This window comes from Haliotis cracherodii, unplaced genomic scaffold, assembly GCF_022045235.1.
Source record: "Haliotis cracherodii isolate W230 unplaced genomic scaffold, xgHalCrac1.p SCAF_4, whole genome shotgun sequence".
NCBI lineage: Eukaryota > Metazoa > Mollusca > Gastropoda > Lepetellida > Haliotidae > Haliotis > Haliotis cracherodii.
In genome coordinates this window covers 6,245,736-6,264,527 of record NW_027266297.1, presented here as the reverse complement: position 1 = coordinate 6,264,527, position 18,792 = coordinate 6,245,736, and the positions used below count along the sequence as shown (strand labels likewise).

The 18,792-nt window shown below is 40.6% G+C and overlaps 1 protein-coding gene across 1 annotated transcript in view; it reads right to left on the bottom strand.

Annotated features, from left to right (window-relative positions):
• The window catches only part of LOC139479718 (uncharacterized), a 90,482-nt gene extending 71,929 nt beyond the window's left edge, over positions 1 to 18,553 (bottom strand). Inside the window, exon 1 of the mRNA XM_071262569.1 lies at positions 17,896 to 18,553. Within this exon, the coding sequence (XP_071118670.1) occupies positions 17,896 to 17,980 (85 nt within the window). The 5' untranslated portion in view covers positions 17,981 to 18,553. The remainder of the gene's footprint in view (positions 1 to 17,895) is intronic.
• Positions 18,554 to 18,792: the final 239 nt, after the last annotated feature.

The following is an 18,792-nucleotide window of genomic DNA, read 5'->3' as shown; positions in this document are numbered from 1 at the left end:
CGGTAGTAGCCATTACTCCCTGCTCGAACACAACCTGTCTTTATGGCCATTCGCATGTAGAACATTTCATCAAACTACGAAAAAATCGCATATTACGAGGTCAGTATCCATTTGAACAGTATTGATTGCACGAGGACGTGGACTGGGCGGTATGGAAGGAACCGTTAAACAATTTCATTCCAAGTTGCGAACAGTGACAAAATTGGCTTTTTACACCACTTGACTCCAAATTGTTGAAACGTTTCTTCCCAACTCGTTAGCGAAATTGCTAGGCGACGAGAGCAAGGTAGCGCAATACAATATGAACATGTCTGTATACTGGGGATTAAATTAGGCTCTGAGAGGATCGTGGATGAAGAGTTGGAACAGGAAGGGCCTGAGATGTAAGAAAATGAATCGCCGAGGGCAGGATGGGCAGAGGGTATCATTAAGGGAGGGAAGGATTCAGAAGCAGAAGGAACATGCCATGTGTAGTGCTGACTGAGAGGATGGAGATTCGTTTCACATTATACGAGCCAACAACCAGGATTAGGGCTCCGGCAGGAGAAATAGGTTGAAATTTCCCCACTTATTTCTCGTTATTCTTGACGACTTTTTCTTAGTGTCATGATGATGGATGGCCTCAGTAGAGATGGTTATAATAGTACAGCGAGCAGGCAAACGTGGAGAGGCTGAATCTTCTACAAGCTTGTTAAACACAAATTAAAGGCGATGTGCCGATGATCAGGCCGTTATGATGTTGTCTTTATCGATTAGTTCTGCCTGGCGAGCGAAAGGTCGTGCTTGGATTAATGGAGCTGGGGAAAGAAAGAGCGTAATTTGGGCATCAGTAAAAAGAACGCAGGTAGAATACACCGGAAGACCTTTTGAAGCGAGCCGCCAGCTTTCACTGACTGGCATATTTACCGGCAAGACAGTTCTGCTTGGTAAATTAATTTTGAGAAAGACGAGATATTATGCTGGACGAGCCTCGATTGATTGTGACTTTATTGTATTTAGGGAGAGAATAGCTCTTTCATGGAACCTAGGTGACTCTCTATTCGCAATCGAACAGAGCCGCGTCAAGAGGTCTTGCTATGACCGGTAATGAATCCTGCCTAGAGGTTCTGGGGAGCTGACGGGGTGCTAGCAGAAATCAATTCCTGAATGGACGCGATTGTATCTCCAGGATCCGAAGAGGTCCACGCACCAAACATTCAGGTCTAGACGGTGCCACTCTGAAGCACTTCGGGCACATACCAGCCCTTTCAGCAGTCTGAAATTGGCCAGAGCCTATATAAAAAGTTTGTCGATTTTTCTATAAAACTTGAATCTTTTTTTCTGGATATGGACAAAGCACGTTTTCAAAAACTTGGTGTGTTGGTCTTGGGTAAAAATATAGTTTCTTATACGTTTTCGTTTCTTTATACATTTTCTGTGTAAACTCATTTAAAGTTTAGATAAACATTTTTACATGCAAACGCATGAAGCATGAACCTATAGTTACATGAAATCTGGCAGTTTGATCTTTGGACGAACCTGACAACCTCAGTTTGAGACCTAACACTGATGTTCATACAGGAAGAACTAATTGTATTGTATTTCCTGGTTGTAACAAATCCTGTTTACGGATTTCCATAAATAAACGATGTCAACATCCACACCACCGTGTTAATTCATCTAAACAGTCTCCATTCAATAATAAATATAATGTCAATTCCAGACCGTTAATGTCATTTCCAAACTATCCCCTCACTAAATAGATTACCCACTTCTGAAACCTATAGCTTTCCCCCGGGGGATTGTAATACTGCTATCAAATGTCAGTCATCTATCTGAATTAGACAGACTCTGTAAGCAGTTAACTAGAACATAATTATCATCTCCTGTGGTATTGCCGCTGGATCTGTATATAATAGTCATAGCTCAGCTTAAAGGCGGCTTGTATGGGATGATATGAAGTATTGATTACTAGAACCATGTCCAGAAATTATCCGGGATAACAGTTATATGTCCGGTGAGTTCAGTCGAGATCTTTTTGATTTCGGGTCAAATTTTTTCACACGCACGTGGACACGATCACGCACTCCACTTCACACGCAATGCTTTGCTTAGATAGATATAATATAATATAAGATATAATTTTTTACTCAATTGTTACCAGATTCCAGTGTCTAATATCTGGGCGCTTTCACTAACTGAAAACGCGCATTGACAATAGTATTGTACAAGAAACTGAATATTCTGAAATCTTCCCTAAAATGTGTCTCCAATTTTGTATCCACAACGTGTCAAATAGGATGTACACACGATTGCCCAAGATTCGATATTTTTTCTCAAGCGCACTGGGATTCATTACTTGTTAAAAGCAATTTATCAAAGTTAAATAGTAACTGATCTTCTTTGTCAGAATATCAAAGACCCAACGGCAGTCACATCTGACGTCTCTGTCCCAGAGGTGCAAACCCAGGCACAGACTATCTCGAAGTCCAATTCCTGAAGTCAGCGGTTTGTCAAAACTTGAATACGTGTAGACCCCATCTTAATATCATCACTCTGCAAGGATCCCATGGGCAAGTTCGCAGTGTTCGACCACCAGCATTTGCTTTCGCTGAACCACCGACATAAGATTACCCTCGCTGATGTTCTCTTGTCGCCATAAACCCGAGGTGAGAACGGTGCCTTCGGGAGACCAGCTGCTGAACAAACGTCGAGATGGCGATATCTGATGGAGGACACGTTCCTGTACGGTCAATACCACATTTGGCTTGGACAAACAGTGAGAAATGAAACTGGACAGAGAGGCCAATGGGCGGCTATCTATAGTCGTTGATTACATTTAAAATCCTTTAGTAGCTCCCCCGGGAACATTACCGGTTAAATATTTTGTTTGCAGTGACAACTACTCTTGACTCCATTGAAACTATTATCGCAACGATCGTGTAGGCAAAACCTCATTAAAATCTATAGCTGCAAGAGAGCGTTCTGCTCGGCTAGGGAGCCACGTAATTGTCAAGCAGAAAAAAGTCTTGGCCACACAAAGACGCAGAATAAAGTTGCTCCCTTGACATAGAAGTTGATACCCATTGTAAAGGCTGACGGTGCGCTGACGACCTTTCTAATAGAGCCAAGCCTTAGGACAATGCAATGTACTAAGCCATCATCAATCTTAGCCCAGGTCGAAGCCATACTCCCCACTGTGCTTTGCATTGTGGGGAGGGGGGAGGTGGTAGCCATCAACAATACACGGAAAATGGATTAATGTTATTGCGGGTTTTTGCCTCAGAATTCAAGGGCCAGGAGAATACCAAATATCAATTTGCCATGCCAGCGACTTTTGCCGTGCGCTGTAACCGAAAAAATAAGGATGCTCTTATTAGGATCTGTGGCTCTTCTAGTTTAGATTTGAAAAATGTCGAATTTGTTCACATTACATTGGTATAGAGAATGCCCAAATTTCGATGCGGGCTCGTCCCTTGAGTGGCATGCATCTTGTTTCAAGTGACATTGTTGAACAAAAACCCAGAATCAGGCTTGCTCTCGTCTGGAGATCCTTCTTGCAAAACATCCACGCATAACCCGATATTTATCATCATCAGTCTCAATTTAGGATGTCACGCAATTACATTCATATCACAATAATATTGAATACGGTTAGAATGACCTCATATTAAGCAGGAAGCTCTGAAGAAAGGCACATTGAATGGTTCTGTCAGCATTGAATACACGAAGAACGATGAGAACGCCTCCATGATCAGTATTAATCCAATCATAACATGAATGATATCGCTACCAACAGAGACCCAAATACACCGGCCTTTGAGAACCTATAACATTTCAATCTTGATGAATCCAATAATAACCGCAAAAAAGTACCCGTGGAATAATAATGGCCTCCAGGGTATCATACAATACACACTGTTTAAAGTTATGGCTGAAACCGGGATCTTTTCGTTAAATGCGCAATGATTGATTACAGCAATAACAAGAAAGCGAAATTTATCCGAAAGCTGTAAATCAAATACTAAATTGTATTGAAAGTAAGCTTGAGACTGAATACCGATTCGGGTACTTCTAATTATGAAGCCACGTGCCTCAGACATATCGTTAATCAATGACCAAAGCTAAGCTATTCATCAACTCTACAAGAACAAGTTAAGCAGAAATTGTAAAATGAATGATACTGTGTATACATGAAATAATAGTCTATTCCATTCTGCCCAGCTGTGGCTTGCAATGGTGCAGCCTCTTCATGCTCTTCTGTAACAGATGGATGGATACAAGAGAGTCGGCTACCAGTTAGGAGATCCTATGAACGGTCTAAACTGGTAATAAATCATAGTTCTGGGAACATAGGGCTATTGTATGGTAAGTGATATGCTTGTAAAATATGTTACTTATTGATTTCCAACTTACAAAGTCCGCGGAGGCTTCACTGAAGGCTATGTCCACACAGTGGGCATGTCGGAGAGCAGGATGGGGATCATACTCCGCTTTTAAGTCGCAGTCAGTGGGGCTGGCGCTTGCAAACTATATGTATCGAATCTGTTGTGCGTGTATTGGACATGTTGGAAAAAGGTTGTACGCCAATCAATAAGTAATCAAAATGAAACACGATAAGTCAAATAGCGGTTTTAGAGATCAGCAGATTGATTATCATCAATAACTAGGAAAAGATGAATTAATGATACCGGTGAAGAGGACAATTGTATCCTTTACATGAGAATAGAAGATGCGGCATTCCTGCGTCAGTCGGGACGGTTGTTAGAGGGAAGACAGGTCTGAGTGGGAAGATGCAATAGGGATCCAGAACAGTGGTGTGGTGTGGTGTGATGTGGTATGGAATGGTGTGGTGTGGTGTGGTGTGGTGTGGTGGGCTGGGGTGTGGATTGGTGTGGTGTGGTGTGGTGTGGATTGGTGTGGTGTGGTGTGGTGTGGTGTGGTGTTGTGTGGTGTGGATTGGTGTGGTGTGGTGTGGTGTGGTGTGGTGTGGTGTGGTGTGGATTGGTGTGGTGTGGATTGGTGTGGTTTGGTGTGGATTGGTGTGGATTTTTCTAAATCGTGGATCCGTGTCTATGGATATCTGTATTTATGGAAAACATATACATGTATAAAATTATATGCATGACAACAACGGTATGGTGTTTGATTTTTATGTGGGCCTTTGTCTGGTGTTTCCATGACGTCCTCCAATCTAATCCATCAAGGAGTATCAAAGTAGGGGCCTCTCGTGGGCTCCATCAAGCTGAACCAGTTCATCTCTGTCCACAACCATTACTGGAGGGATCGCTCTGAGCACAAGGCTGAACAGTTAGCACCATTTCACCATGTAAACTTACTGAAATACATCCAGACTTTCCTTGTCTCCCTATTTGCAATTTTCCTAAATTTAAAACACATTTTTCATTTAATTAACACTTCGTTATTCCCATGCGGTGATATTGTTTAATTGAAAGGAATCTGCTCGGCAAATATTTTCAGAAACATGCATAAAAGAGTAATAAGTTAATTCCTCAACGGAGCTTCACAACCCCTGCTAGACCGAAGGGGCTTTGATTGTCTTTGAGGGCTGAAGACATGGTAATATTTCATGGCAAATCCGTCAAAAACCGGCCAGTGTGACCGACTGAGGATTAGAGATGATTGCACACACTCGCGAGACCCTCCGTGAATACTAGCTCACGTGCGCTAACGCCAAGCCTTTGTGGCTTGCATTGAGCCGGGCAAGACAAAAGGAAGATCCCGTCTCCCCCACCCTCAGCGCTCTCGAACACATCTGCCTCCCCCTAACGCATCGCCTTCTCAATGCAAAGCTGAGACACACGATTAAACAGGATTTTCTGCAATATTATATTTCCTGAAATCCATATGGCAGGGCGGCTAATTACTGTGGGGATTTACCCGATATGTCAACAAAGCCGAGCCTTGGACGCAGCCATCTCAATTGCTGTTCATGGCCTCCTAAGGTGTGCAAGCAAACGAACAACAACAAAAGTTAGTTCTAATCCTGTTTTTATTTCCCAGCCATAACCCGGAACATGTCCGAAGCTAAACTACAACCAGATATGGTTTAACTTGAATCAAGTATCCGACCGAGTGATGTGTGAGTGCATCGGACGTGCACAGGGTTCTGTATCGAGTTAGGGAAGGACTACAGTTTAAACGATTATTGTAAATATTTTCAAACCATTTATTCTAAACTGGATATTCAATTAACTTATTACATGTCATAAAGGTCTGTGTTTTAACAGTGTAAAAACTCCCATGAATAAAGTTAAAATGGATTGTTTACTTTAATAAACAAACATAAAAATCCTTAAACATTTTGGAACAAAGGGCGAAGTAGGATAAAGGTCCTTTAGCACCAAGGGAAATGTAAAATGGACGGTGTCCAAAAACAAAATGGCTAAAATAAGTGAAAAAAGCGACAAAATAGTCAACAGAAATCTAAAAGCCGAGTCGGTTGAACGGTGCCGACTACATCACCAGCATGTGTTTTTGATAGTGATGACACTAGGTGTTCGCGAAAAGGTGAGTGTATAAAAGTCAAACTTATAACATTTCAAATTAAAATATTCCCAAGGTTGTGTCCCTAGAAGAATATTTTACCATATATCTGTGATGTTACCTTTCTATGAAACTTTTATATTTCTATATCAAATATCAGAAAAACGCCTTATGAAAACCTCAAATGAGCCTATTTTGCACACTTTGTCCTCACCTATGCATCTAGTGTCTTCTAAACATAAACCTACTATTGTACAGTTATCAAAATTCATATTTAATGCAATTAAATTGTATAGGTCACATTATCAGGAATTGTATTCCTGTAATGTTATGTTCTATTGGCCTGTGGCCTCTAACTTGAAATAAAGGCGTAAAAAAAGTGTCATAAGTCCCGAACATGTAGTGAAATAAACAAAGTCTTGTTTTCATTTGAATATATCTGATAACTTTCAAAACAAATTCTATAAGTTTTGCTCAGTGCTTTAATTATGTAGCATCTCATGGGCCAAATATGGCCCTCATCCAACCTCACACTTTCCATTGCACTTAACAGAAGACTCAATACGTACGTATAGCTGCATTGATCAAATTATGCAGCGAAGGCAAAGGAAGAGATTGTATTGTTAACCGTTGCATCACACTGATTGATATTCAATTGCATTCTATTTTCTTTTTCTTTTTTACAAAAAGCCTTATATCTTTAATGATTGCAGATTCCTGTTCCATGTTACAAATATTTCTGGTAAAGTTTAATCGAGAAATTGGGTTGAAACAGGCTGTGCGAAGCATCTTGTGTTCAAAGTAACGCGACCCAATCGTATCTGGCTGTCAAATGACTGGAGTTGTGGGTAAGAGAGGGAGGCTGGCGAACGCAGACACATTGATTCCTAGCTGCGAAAGTTTCAGCGCGTGATCCGGGGTGAGGGCAAAAACATCTTCCCACCAAATTCTTTAAAAAGACAAGTCAATGTCTAATGGAAGGTTCCCCTCGAAACCAAGCAACGCGGCTACATGCGGTACAAGAACATGTTCTGTCGAACTACAGGAACATGTGTCATTGTTGTGCGGGTGATGCCGGCTGCACGAGTGTTGTCACTGGTTTGAGTGGGACCGGGGCCAGACATGGGGTGGGGCATTTGTGGGGCAGGGTTGTTGGGTCACTGGTGTGTGTGCGGGCAAGTTATGGGGTGGGTCATTTGTGGGGTTGGGTTGAAGGGTCACTGGCATAAGTGGGGTAAGTTAAAGGGTGGGTCATTTGTGGGGTAGGGTTGTAGATTCACTGGCTTGTGTGGGGGGTAGGGCATGGGGCGGGTCATTTGTTGGGTGGGGTTGAATGATCAGTGGTATGAATTGGGCAAGTCATGGCGTGGGGTAGGGTTGCCGGGTCACTGGCTTGTGTGGGGGGTAAGGCATGGGGTGGGTCAATTGTTGGGTGGGGTTGAGGGGTCATTGGTCATGGCGTGGGGTAGCGTTGCCGGGTCACTGGCATGTTTGGGAGGTAAGGCATGGGGCGGGTCATTTGTTGGGTGGGGTTGAGGAGTCAGTGGTCATGGCGTGGGGTAGGGTTGCCGGGTCACTGGCTACGATGGTATGGGAACAAATCATGGGTGGGCCAGTCGTGTGGTTGTGTTGTTGTATGGGTGTTCTGCGAGCGATATTCTGTGTAAACCAAGATATATTCTCAACAACAAACAAAAATGGTTCTTTCAGATCAGTTCGAAATGGCCACAGAGTGTGTTTGTTTTGACTGTATAAGATAAAGGTCAACAAACAAACACACATGCTTCTTTGACGGATGGGCGGGTGGGTTATTGGGCGAGGTAAGACTGACTGTAGGATCTATGTTTGAACTAACTGCCTGACAACTGCTCACAAACAATCACAAACGCTTCACGCGATCATGTAATATAACCACTCGCGTTCTTGGAAATATTTTACCAAACATTAAATCGAGACTATATTATTCTTGAAACAAACATGTATCAATCTATATGGAGTAGCGTAATGATAGGAAGTTCAAAACGGAATAGTACCAGAATAGTCAAACCACAATCACCCTAACAGTACGTCTGTGACATTTGAAATATGCCTACAACGCATAGCTGTAGAACCTTAGTTTCAGATATCATTTTTCAAAAGAATTATCAGTCTGTAGCCTTCAGTTAAGAAATACAAGGCTCTCCTGTATAAAACTGACATTCTCATTTATTAACAACGTTTATTCTGAGATAGCATCTACGCTGTGCTGTTCTTTGGTTCAGACATCTGTGTGTTTATTTGTCTAGTTCAAATGATCCCGGTTTGTTGAAAGAGTTATTTCCGGGTAAATCAAGTTGAAGGAACAGCATGCCAAACGCCGGTCGTTCTACACTCCACTATCTAAACATTAAATATGCATTTATTTAAAAATATACCACTTAATGTTCTAATTTATTTTACAAAATAACGTGAACAATATTTATATTTTAATACGTCATAATACCCTTCAATCAGAGTCCGGCCCTCGACGAGCCATTGAGCGGAATGAGAGAAGGGTTTAATTAAACCGAAATGGAAAACATGCTCTTTGTAATACCCACACAAATGTCCTATTGTACCAGAGCGATCCATTCAACCACCACATGGGAATAAAACGCCGAGTAAAACACGAGTCTCAAAAGATATTAAAACCGATAAAGCAACGGTTGTTGGATTTTCAACCATCGGGTGTTTAGTGATGAAGATGGGGATGTTGTAGCATGCCGGAGCAGACGAGGACGCGAAGCTGGGAAATAATTGGTCACTAGGATGACATCGGGCGTCTGATGAATAAATCACGACTTCCACCCTCATCTCGCTTTCTGAATGGATTAATGCGTGTCCCAGTTTGTATTGAGTCCCATAGTGCGACATTAGAGGGCGGAATACTACACAGTCCCTTCAACCAGATTACTGCCATATCCATCCGCCTTCCGCTGCACTGCACTATATCACTTGTCCATCCCAGCGTCCCTATATTCATTGTAATAACCCCCTTCTTTACACTAATTGTTATAAAGAATCCAAGCTGATATTGGGTATTCATTTAAAGATATGTATCTAGTTATCCAAATCATTTCAAACGCAATATAAATATTTACAAAAAAAACCTATAAATTCTTCTCACGTTAATAAATGGTGAGATATTACAATAATCGCCCACAGAGGCTCAGCCATAGAAAAACTGGTTCGTGACTGAACCACCGTCTATACATTTTACATAAGCGTGCGTCAACCTCAGCGAGAACTTTCTCGTGGATGTGGCGAGAATTGAAGAAAAATGCGTTTTCCCCGCTCAGTGAAATTACATCTGTCAAGGTCGCCGGATGACGCCAAACTCAACATGCTTTTTAAGATTTAAATAGTTTCACAGAACTGTGAAAAAACGGGAAGTATTTCGGCAAAGCCCAACTCTCCTCGTGCGGTAGTCGTTTTCAACCGAGGATAATATTGCATGAATGCATATTTAAACTGGATTGTTATATTAATCGTGATAATTTAACGTTGACAGAAATATAATGTTTTGATAAATGCCTCAACACCAACAAAATAATGCATGTCGAGTATAATTGTATGTTGGAGCAACAATGGCATTAATAATATTTATACTGACAAGCATTGATAATGATTCGGCTCAAATTTATTATTTATCCACGATATTTCGGTATAGTTAATAATAGCTTGTCCAGTGTTGATTTTTTCTAATCGTTTTACTCACGTAATACTTCCTAAAATGATGCATATATTTTATTAAAAGAAATATGATTAATATACACTCTTTGTGTCATACGATTCATTTCTTTGATTATGAAAAAACATATAGATCGACAGATAAATATAAAACAAGAACTGATGGTACATTTCCCAGTTTGGACAATTTAATTTTTACATACATACATACATACATACATACATACATACATACATACATACATACATACATACATACATACATACATACATACATATATATATATATATCTGTAGATTTTTTACATACATACATACATACATACATACATACATACATACATACATACATATATATATATATATCTGTAGATTTTTTACATACATACATACATACATACATACATACATACATACATACATACATACATACATACATACATACATACATATATATATATCCGTAGATTATACTATGTTTATACAAACTTTAATCTAGCTCTGCACATGTGGCTGTGAGAGATGGCAGTCGGATGCCCATGTTTCTGATACGTTTAACACTGCAGAGAAATATGTACATACCTAATGTAAATTATGAAATACTATATGTAATGACTTAGCCATGTAATTATTACCTACAGAGGATCATTGTCACAGATGGGCTGAATATGTGCAAATAAATTGGAACTCCATATGCAGCCAATATTGTAGCCTTGCTCCAAGGCTGTACTGAATGGTAGGTCCGTGGGTGTATAGTAATTCTATCCTCATTTTATAATCTAGAAAATATGATTTAACCTAATAATTATTGCCTCAGATACTTGTACAACTCTACCAATATTCTGTTAACACTATTACATGTACCAGTCACACATCTAATGGCTAGACTATATGATTTTGATAGGCACAATCTATATTAAAATTGAAAAGGAGTCCCAGTGAGGTGGGAGTTTAAGAAATTGTAGAAAATCTAGACTTGCTTCATTTAGAGCTATAGCATTACATTAGGGGCTGCGGAAGGGTAAAATAATATGGTTCGGGGATTGTGAGAGAGATTAGACTGATCACGTACTAGATACAACGAATGTAATACTGACAAATGACAACAAGACGCCTATTGACTTCGATAACAATTACTATTAGAATGACATATGAGAAATATATGATTTAGATGGGTCTATGTTCAACTAACTAATAATAAAGGAATTATGAACAATTGTTGTGAATATTTACTTTGAGTTTGAGTCGAATAGACCATTAGTTATGTCCCAATAGGAAAAAAGATCACACGTAATCTAATATTTTCTAATGGAATAAACCGCAATATGAATACAACAATTGTTTTATTCAACAGTACGTCCCTGCATATTAACATGATATTATATAACCTAGAACGCTGAATTACAGAACAGTAGATTGGGAAATGGTATTCTGTTTTCGGCTGTCCTCGATGTGGGCTGAAGTGTTGTGACATTATTGAGAGGGTATTGTAAGAACACGTCATATATAATATTTTTATATCTACCACTATGGATTATTTGTTTATTATTTTGTGCTGGGTCCCATGCAGGAGCAGGGGTTCTGTATGTCCCCATGGCACGTGGTATGGTGGGCTCCTTTGTTTCTTCCGCCTGAATGTCATAGCGTGTCGGGTTTTAATAATCCGATCTTTGTGTTGTTTTCAAACTAGTTTTAAGTTCAAATCTGTGATACGTGACTAGTAATTCTACTGTCCTTTGATGTCAGGTTTTTAGAATGCATACATGCATTACTTTCTAAAGTCACAACATAGATGAAATATTGCCGACGTGACAAACTCCCCCATCACTGAACTGCCTTCACAGCTTAAAACAGGTGAAATATGTGGAAATGTGAGAGAAACAGATCATCACAACGACGACTCCGGGCCAGGTAAGGTGGGAGTAGGTCGCAGGATAGTATAACCTGTCTAGCCCGTCCCCCAGACCCTAGGGGATCAATTATGTAAAAGGAATCTCAACTCTAGAATGATTTGGCAAATCAAGTTGCTTCAATTCTGAATTTAAGCATTGTTCTCGGCTCCATTTGGGTTTTATTTTGTAGATATATATTTTGAAAAAAGTTGACTTTATTTCTGGGATTAAATGCTAGACTATATCCTGCCGTAGGAGACGACTTGTTGGATCGAGTGGTCAGTATCATTTAAACCGACTGCGGTATAAAACAACGTATATCATCGCGGCATACAAGTATTCTTGAAAGGATCAAGCCGATGTTTGACGAGTATGTGCCAGTAATCCAACCGGTCCGATACACGCACAAGTAACATCCCTTTAACATCAATCAAATATCTGAAAGCTAGGCTGGCCGGGCGTACCAACATAATTCTAAATTTGTAATATTTCCCAATCAATTGCGCGAGACTTAATACATTGCTTGCTGACAATTTTACTTCATTTGACATATAACCCAGTTCAATAACCCTCCACTAGCAAGGATATTATCAGTAATAACTCGTCTTTTGAAGAATCGGTAATGGTTCAAGATTTAAAGAATCTCGTAACAGTGTAGCGTTAGGCACACGTTCCTATCTTTCAACTTGTTGGTTGGTTTTGGTTTGTTGTTTAACGCCGCACTCAGCAATATTCCAGCTACATGACGGCGGTCTGTAAATAATCGAGTGTTAACAATACACCTAGTTTTCTATTCGTGTGTGTACAAAGCGAGTATCTATATGTGTAGGAACACGCCCCACCAGTGTGGTCAACGGTCAACCGGACATAGTTTACCATCCTTTGTAGACACATGACCACGTCTGTTATTGTTATACTTATTATTACGTGTAACTATTCACATTATTACGACATTGTGATTCATAACTGAATAATTCAGATATTTAACTGATAACACGTTTCCACTACGAGTTTTTACACTAGCACAAACAACATTGTATTTATAAACGCTATTGTGTGGAACGTCCATAATTCGATTCAGATTGACTTAAGCGCCACGATGTAAGTTAATTTCTCTTTATAGAACAAAAATAAAACATTACTTTTGTTAATTCTACATTAAGAGAGAACGATCCATTACAGGCCACTGTTCATCTCGTCGTGGAACAATTGCTTCGTGTTACGGTATCATGAGGAGATGGTCTCTGCTTACCGAAGCGAGGCTTATACACCGAACCAGCGAAAAAAACACGATACGCAACCATTTACAGCCTAATCTATGCATCAGTAATACATAATTGCTGAATATCAAGCGCACTACAGATTTAAAATACAAAAAAATGTTATTTGTTTTTCAAGTGCTATCGCCCTTTTATAACTCCACTGTGCCCCATAGCGGAGTGGGAGTGTTAAATCTGTGAGAGGTTGCGCTGTGTTTACGTCGGGGAGATGCTTGTTCGCGTGTGGGTTTTGGAAAATCAATATTTCATTGCGACGGGAATTATTTCATCATTAAAACAATGCAAATATCAAGTCGCTCGATAAACTATTTGTTAATGCAAATTCACAGCATTATAGCTGCGAATTTTTTTCAAAACAACACGCTTAATATGTGAATAATTTAGAAATTAATGTTCATTACAGAACTAAACAACGCTTTCAGAAATATGAAAGCAATGCATGTTTGGTCCCTAATGATTCACACAAACCTAATAAATCTCCTTAATTGATAAAAACATTTTGATGTTTTTGTATATTACTTAGGCAAATATTTGCACACGGCACATCCGTCTTCGCAAGATAATTTCATTTATATAAGCCGTAATTCTTGAATAAAATATTTCAAGAAAACATGAAATTCATAATTTATGAACATTATCATAACGATGGAAAATGAAATATTATTTAAAACGGATGCAGACTGCGACAAGGTTTATATCTTTCCTAAAGAGAAAGCACAGAAATAAAAAAAGATAAAATTTATTTTTGTGGTGTTATTTTGAGGAATTACCACAAGGTTTGACAAGCGTAACATGATTTACGATATTTAATGGGAAATGAAACTATTTGTTCACAACTTACCTCCATAGAAGAAATGCGATATGAAATTATTTTGGATTTTTATCGATGGCATTAATTCAATAGCTTCGAGTGCCACGTGTTACCTGCCCTGATCGTGCATGTTATGAAAACGTTTCTCATGAACACATGATTTTATCATCGGAGGAGATATTACATACATATTCCATATAGGTATAATTTGTAAACCCCATCTCCTTTAATAAATGTCAAAACATTCGAAGAGAGTTTCCTGTTTTTTTCGACGATTCAATATCCTTTGTCAATAATATATAAGGTACAAGTGCACAGTTACATCTATGACCACAGACATTCATAGTCTTGTTATTAAACATCAGGTTTAAGTATTTATGTACAAATGATTCACGATTTATTTAGAAACAGAAGGTCAAACGGTGAAAAATGACATTTCCCCAACAACCGATTCAAAAAGATCTGTAGGTTTAACAATAAGCTGTCGCGCTGCGCGGAGTTGAAAAAGGCTCAGGTGTAGCAGAGTGAACAGAAGATCGATAGTCTGCACATTAGCAGCAGCCGAGCGGGGCCCCTATTGCCGTGTAGGGAGCTTGTATGCCACAAGGACATGGTCCTCCTTTCTAATAATCTTTCTCCGACATTATTCTCAGTTCGAGGGTACTGGGCAGGTGTTCAATGTGGCAGAGCGTTCTCTACCGAATTGACACCTTTTCTCTACGTCTCATCAGGAAAACTCGATTTGCCGTGGTGATGGCCGGTTATATCGGCTGGGTTTTACCGAATCAATTGCAGTAAACTGCAGAGCGGCGTAGCAGGAAAAACTGTTGACCACTGAGGATATCGATCGATTTGACAGGCCACATCGCCTATAGAACGGACCCGTACAATGCCTCTAAATTAGAATCCGTTCAGACCAGCTACATATGCTAGCGGAGTCGCCGTCCCCCTAGGGGCGATATATCATGCCCCTATCAAGGCGCTTCATCTATCTCTAGTCAAATATCAATGAAACAAATTGTAGTGTTGAAAGTCAATTACAGCAGACAAACGGACAAGACGTGGGAGAACGGAGTTGTAACGACTCCCTCTCGCTTCTCCGCCAACAAAGACAAATCTTTTTACATTTGTCATATTGGGTAAAGGGGCAGGCGAGTATTACCCTGATCAGATGAGTTTTTCACTACGATTCTTAAACTCATGGGGATTGAACACTACAAGTATTCATAGGTACGACGGTATGATTAAAAATCACCATAACTCAATATACTGTTGGTAGAACAGAAAGTACATTTACTGTGTTAATGCCAAGTGTATATTATTATTTTATTATTATTATTATTATTATTATTATTATTATTATTATTATTATCTGTAATGATTTTCTAATCAGCGATTGCATAATAAACAATAGTTTCTTCACGTTGAATCTTCCCGGACCCCGCTGACCATGACGTAAGATGTTGAAATTTGTTTAACTGTTTACAGCTGTTCGGAACAACACTTCAACTGACGTTGTAAACATCGCTTTGAAGTCCGAGTGTGACGTAATACATAGCTCCCTAATAGGCAAGCGAGAATGGTGTGGAATTTGGACGTTAATAAACCTAAACACTCGTCACAATGGGGTATTTTACAAACTCGGCGGCTTGATTCAAGTCCGAGCCACACTATTTAAGTTTTTAATTAGCGGGGGAATTTCTCCCAGCTTGATTTAGGAGGTGAATTTACAGGACAGTGAGATACTTAGCCTTGGCCAACTGTCACCTCTAAGACTCCGCCACAATTGCCAGTCTTTGAAATTAGCTGCATATTAAACACACTCGAATGGTGGCAGTGTTTGGCCATTGAGTAATAGCAAACATATTGTAAGCATTCAACGCGCGGTGTTTCCCAACCGGCCAAATTGTCAGTATGGGGATTAGCTTTCAATGGAAATGCCTTCTTCCTCTGTCTAACTTGACGGTTTGGGACAAGCAAGGCAATGTCCACGCAGACAGTTAATACTGTGTTTCCCGCTTCATTTAGATCGACAACATTGGGTTTTGTTCCTATCGGAAATGCAGACAAAGGAAAATGAAAAACAGGGGTGAATTGGAAGTGTTTGCTGAGAAAACGACTTGTCTGGCTACAAAGGAAGGAATCATTGGTGACCCTGCCTGGCTCATGAGGCTGTTTGGTAAACATGACCTCACGGGCAGGGTCGGCGGTGGGACACGCTAGGTTCAGCTGCTAAACGTATTGTCACAAATCACTGGTCACCTGTCCCGTGGCTAGTGTCCTTTACACCTCTGAATAGACTGGGTGTCAAATCCGATAGAAAGGTAATACCACCCGTTGTAAGTTTAGCTCGATCGTGACAACGCTGGAGTTTATTGGATGTGAACAGTGTCACATGCACAATGCCTAGGTGAGGTGAAGTTGGTTTAAATAACGCACTGCCAGGTAAGCACACTTCACGCCTACCCGACGAACAGAAGTATCAGACTGCCTGACCACTAAACAATTAATATCAAATATCAAAACTTCATTTTCAAATCAAGAGTCTTGTTTGTCGACCATATCACAATATCAAAATACACCAAAACACTGTCTGGATTTAACCAATACGATTCAATTGCGATTCCATCTTTGGCAAATGTCACAAAGCTGGCATATTTGACATAAACGACCGCAAAGGTGTTGTCTGCTTTAACCCTGATCCGTCAGCAGAATCAAACACAAAGAAAAACGAATTTACTTTTCGACTGCAGTTAGAAGGATGGCAAATAAAAGGCTACAGATCAATCTAGCCGGGAGTCGATCCCGTCAGCTTGCTACAAGAAAGCCACGATATCGAATACCTATACATCATGTTCGTCACCCAACCAAGCAACAGTTATAAAGAACCATGCCTGTCGAAATACCGGGGGTTTATACTGTAACCCGTCATTGACTCGGAATCAATAACCAATAGCTCCCATTACACTCTTACCAGTTTCGGTGTAACACTGTGTACTAAGACCCATATTCTTCAGTCTTTTCAAGCCTATTATTAATCCTTTTTGTTAGTCCCGTTGTGGCCTGTGTTCAAATTAGAGGAGGGAAATTCTTACTTAATTTTTCATTTCCCGCGTTAATTTGAGCTAGAAATAAAGAGGCGCATTGAGAAGCGAAGTCTCTGAGGGTTGGGGAACAGAGCCGGAGTGGTCAGGAGGAATTACTGTAGTGTGCATGACGGATGAGACTGGGAACCACACACAGAGACTGAGTGTCATGTAGTGTGGTCATGTAGTGCTACTGCTAATGGTATTTGCTCACGTTTAGTTTACGGCGGCAGCGTTGGAACCGACCAGGAACCTTGGACAGTCATCGAGCCGTGGCGAGACCTGATTGAACGGAGGAATCAAGCCGGCCAGAGCTATAATACACGTCCCGCGAGGACTGAGATTAGCAGGATAGGAGAATAATCTCAACTCTAGTCTCCTGGTCCAGAAAAAGGACTCTCAGATCTGTCTCCGGACTTTAATAGTTTCAAAGGCTGACGAACCATTCCCCACGATTCCCATCAAACATGTCTCGACCCCGGTTCTTGAGTTCCCTATAGAATAGTTATAATCTGGTTATAACACATTGTCGCTACGTCGTACTAATAACAAGATCCCTGTTAATCAACGCAATGTCAGTCGGTCAGTAATGATGTTGGTATTCTAGGCTAGTGTTTACATTTGGTACTTACCTACTGACAGCCACACGTTGAATGATAACAGTAAAATCCTGAGTAAGCCGTCCATTCCGACTGATTGCGTTGAGAGGGATACCATAGTAGAGTTACTCCTTACCCTCGTCACCGTGTCACCATCGCACAGAGGACGGACATAGGCCGGTCACAGCCAGAAACTCCAGTATCAATACACGAGTACAATCAGAAATTATCTTAAATGTGAATGAAGAGCCCGCGTTGTCATCAACAGCGTTCGGTTCCTTTACACAGCTCCAAACCAGAATACCGACACAGAGAGAGCAATACAAGATTCCTGATTCAGAAGCTTGTGAAGAATACTCAGTTACAGCATGTATAAATCCATCAGCATTGGCCACTGCTTCCTAGAACGCTGAAGACACCCCCATAGCATATAGTTCGCGTCTTTCTGTACGCCGGCAGTCGACTGACTGAAGGATGGCAGTTGAGCTGATCGTGGTGGAGTTGATCGCTACTCGCTGCCGACAACGACCAATACGAAGGCTTGGCAACGGGCGTGATCGTGCATAAATTTACACGTGAGTTTAGCATCAGAGCGCAACGTCGAAGCCGCTTATGAGGCACGCATAGTGAATTACATTTGATTGGAGAGTCCGATATAATCGCGATCTTGGACTGTAGTGTTATGGTCTGATAATCCCTCGTCGTGCGCGATAAGACAAGCACATGGCGTTTGTTGGTGTGTCCCGAGGGCGGAGCGCAGCTGTGTTTGACGGGGCGTACAAAAGCGCCGACAGCAGAGGGCGGGCTGAAGGTAATGACTGACAGTTCTCGACTACAGGGGGTGGGATCTGGCAACCAACCTACACACACAACCCTCTGAGATTTTTCGCGTTCCAATCAGAGTACTAGCTCGTGGGAAATCGATAAACA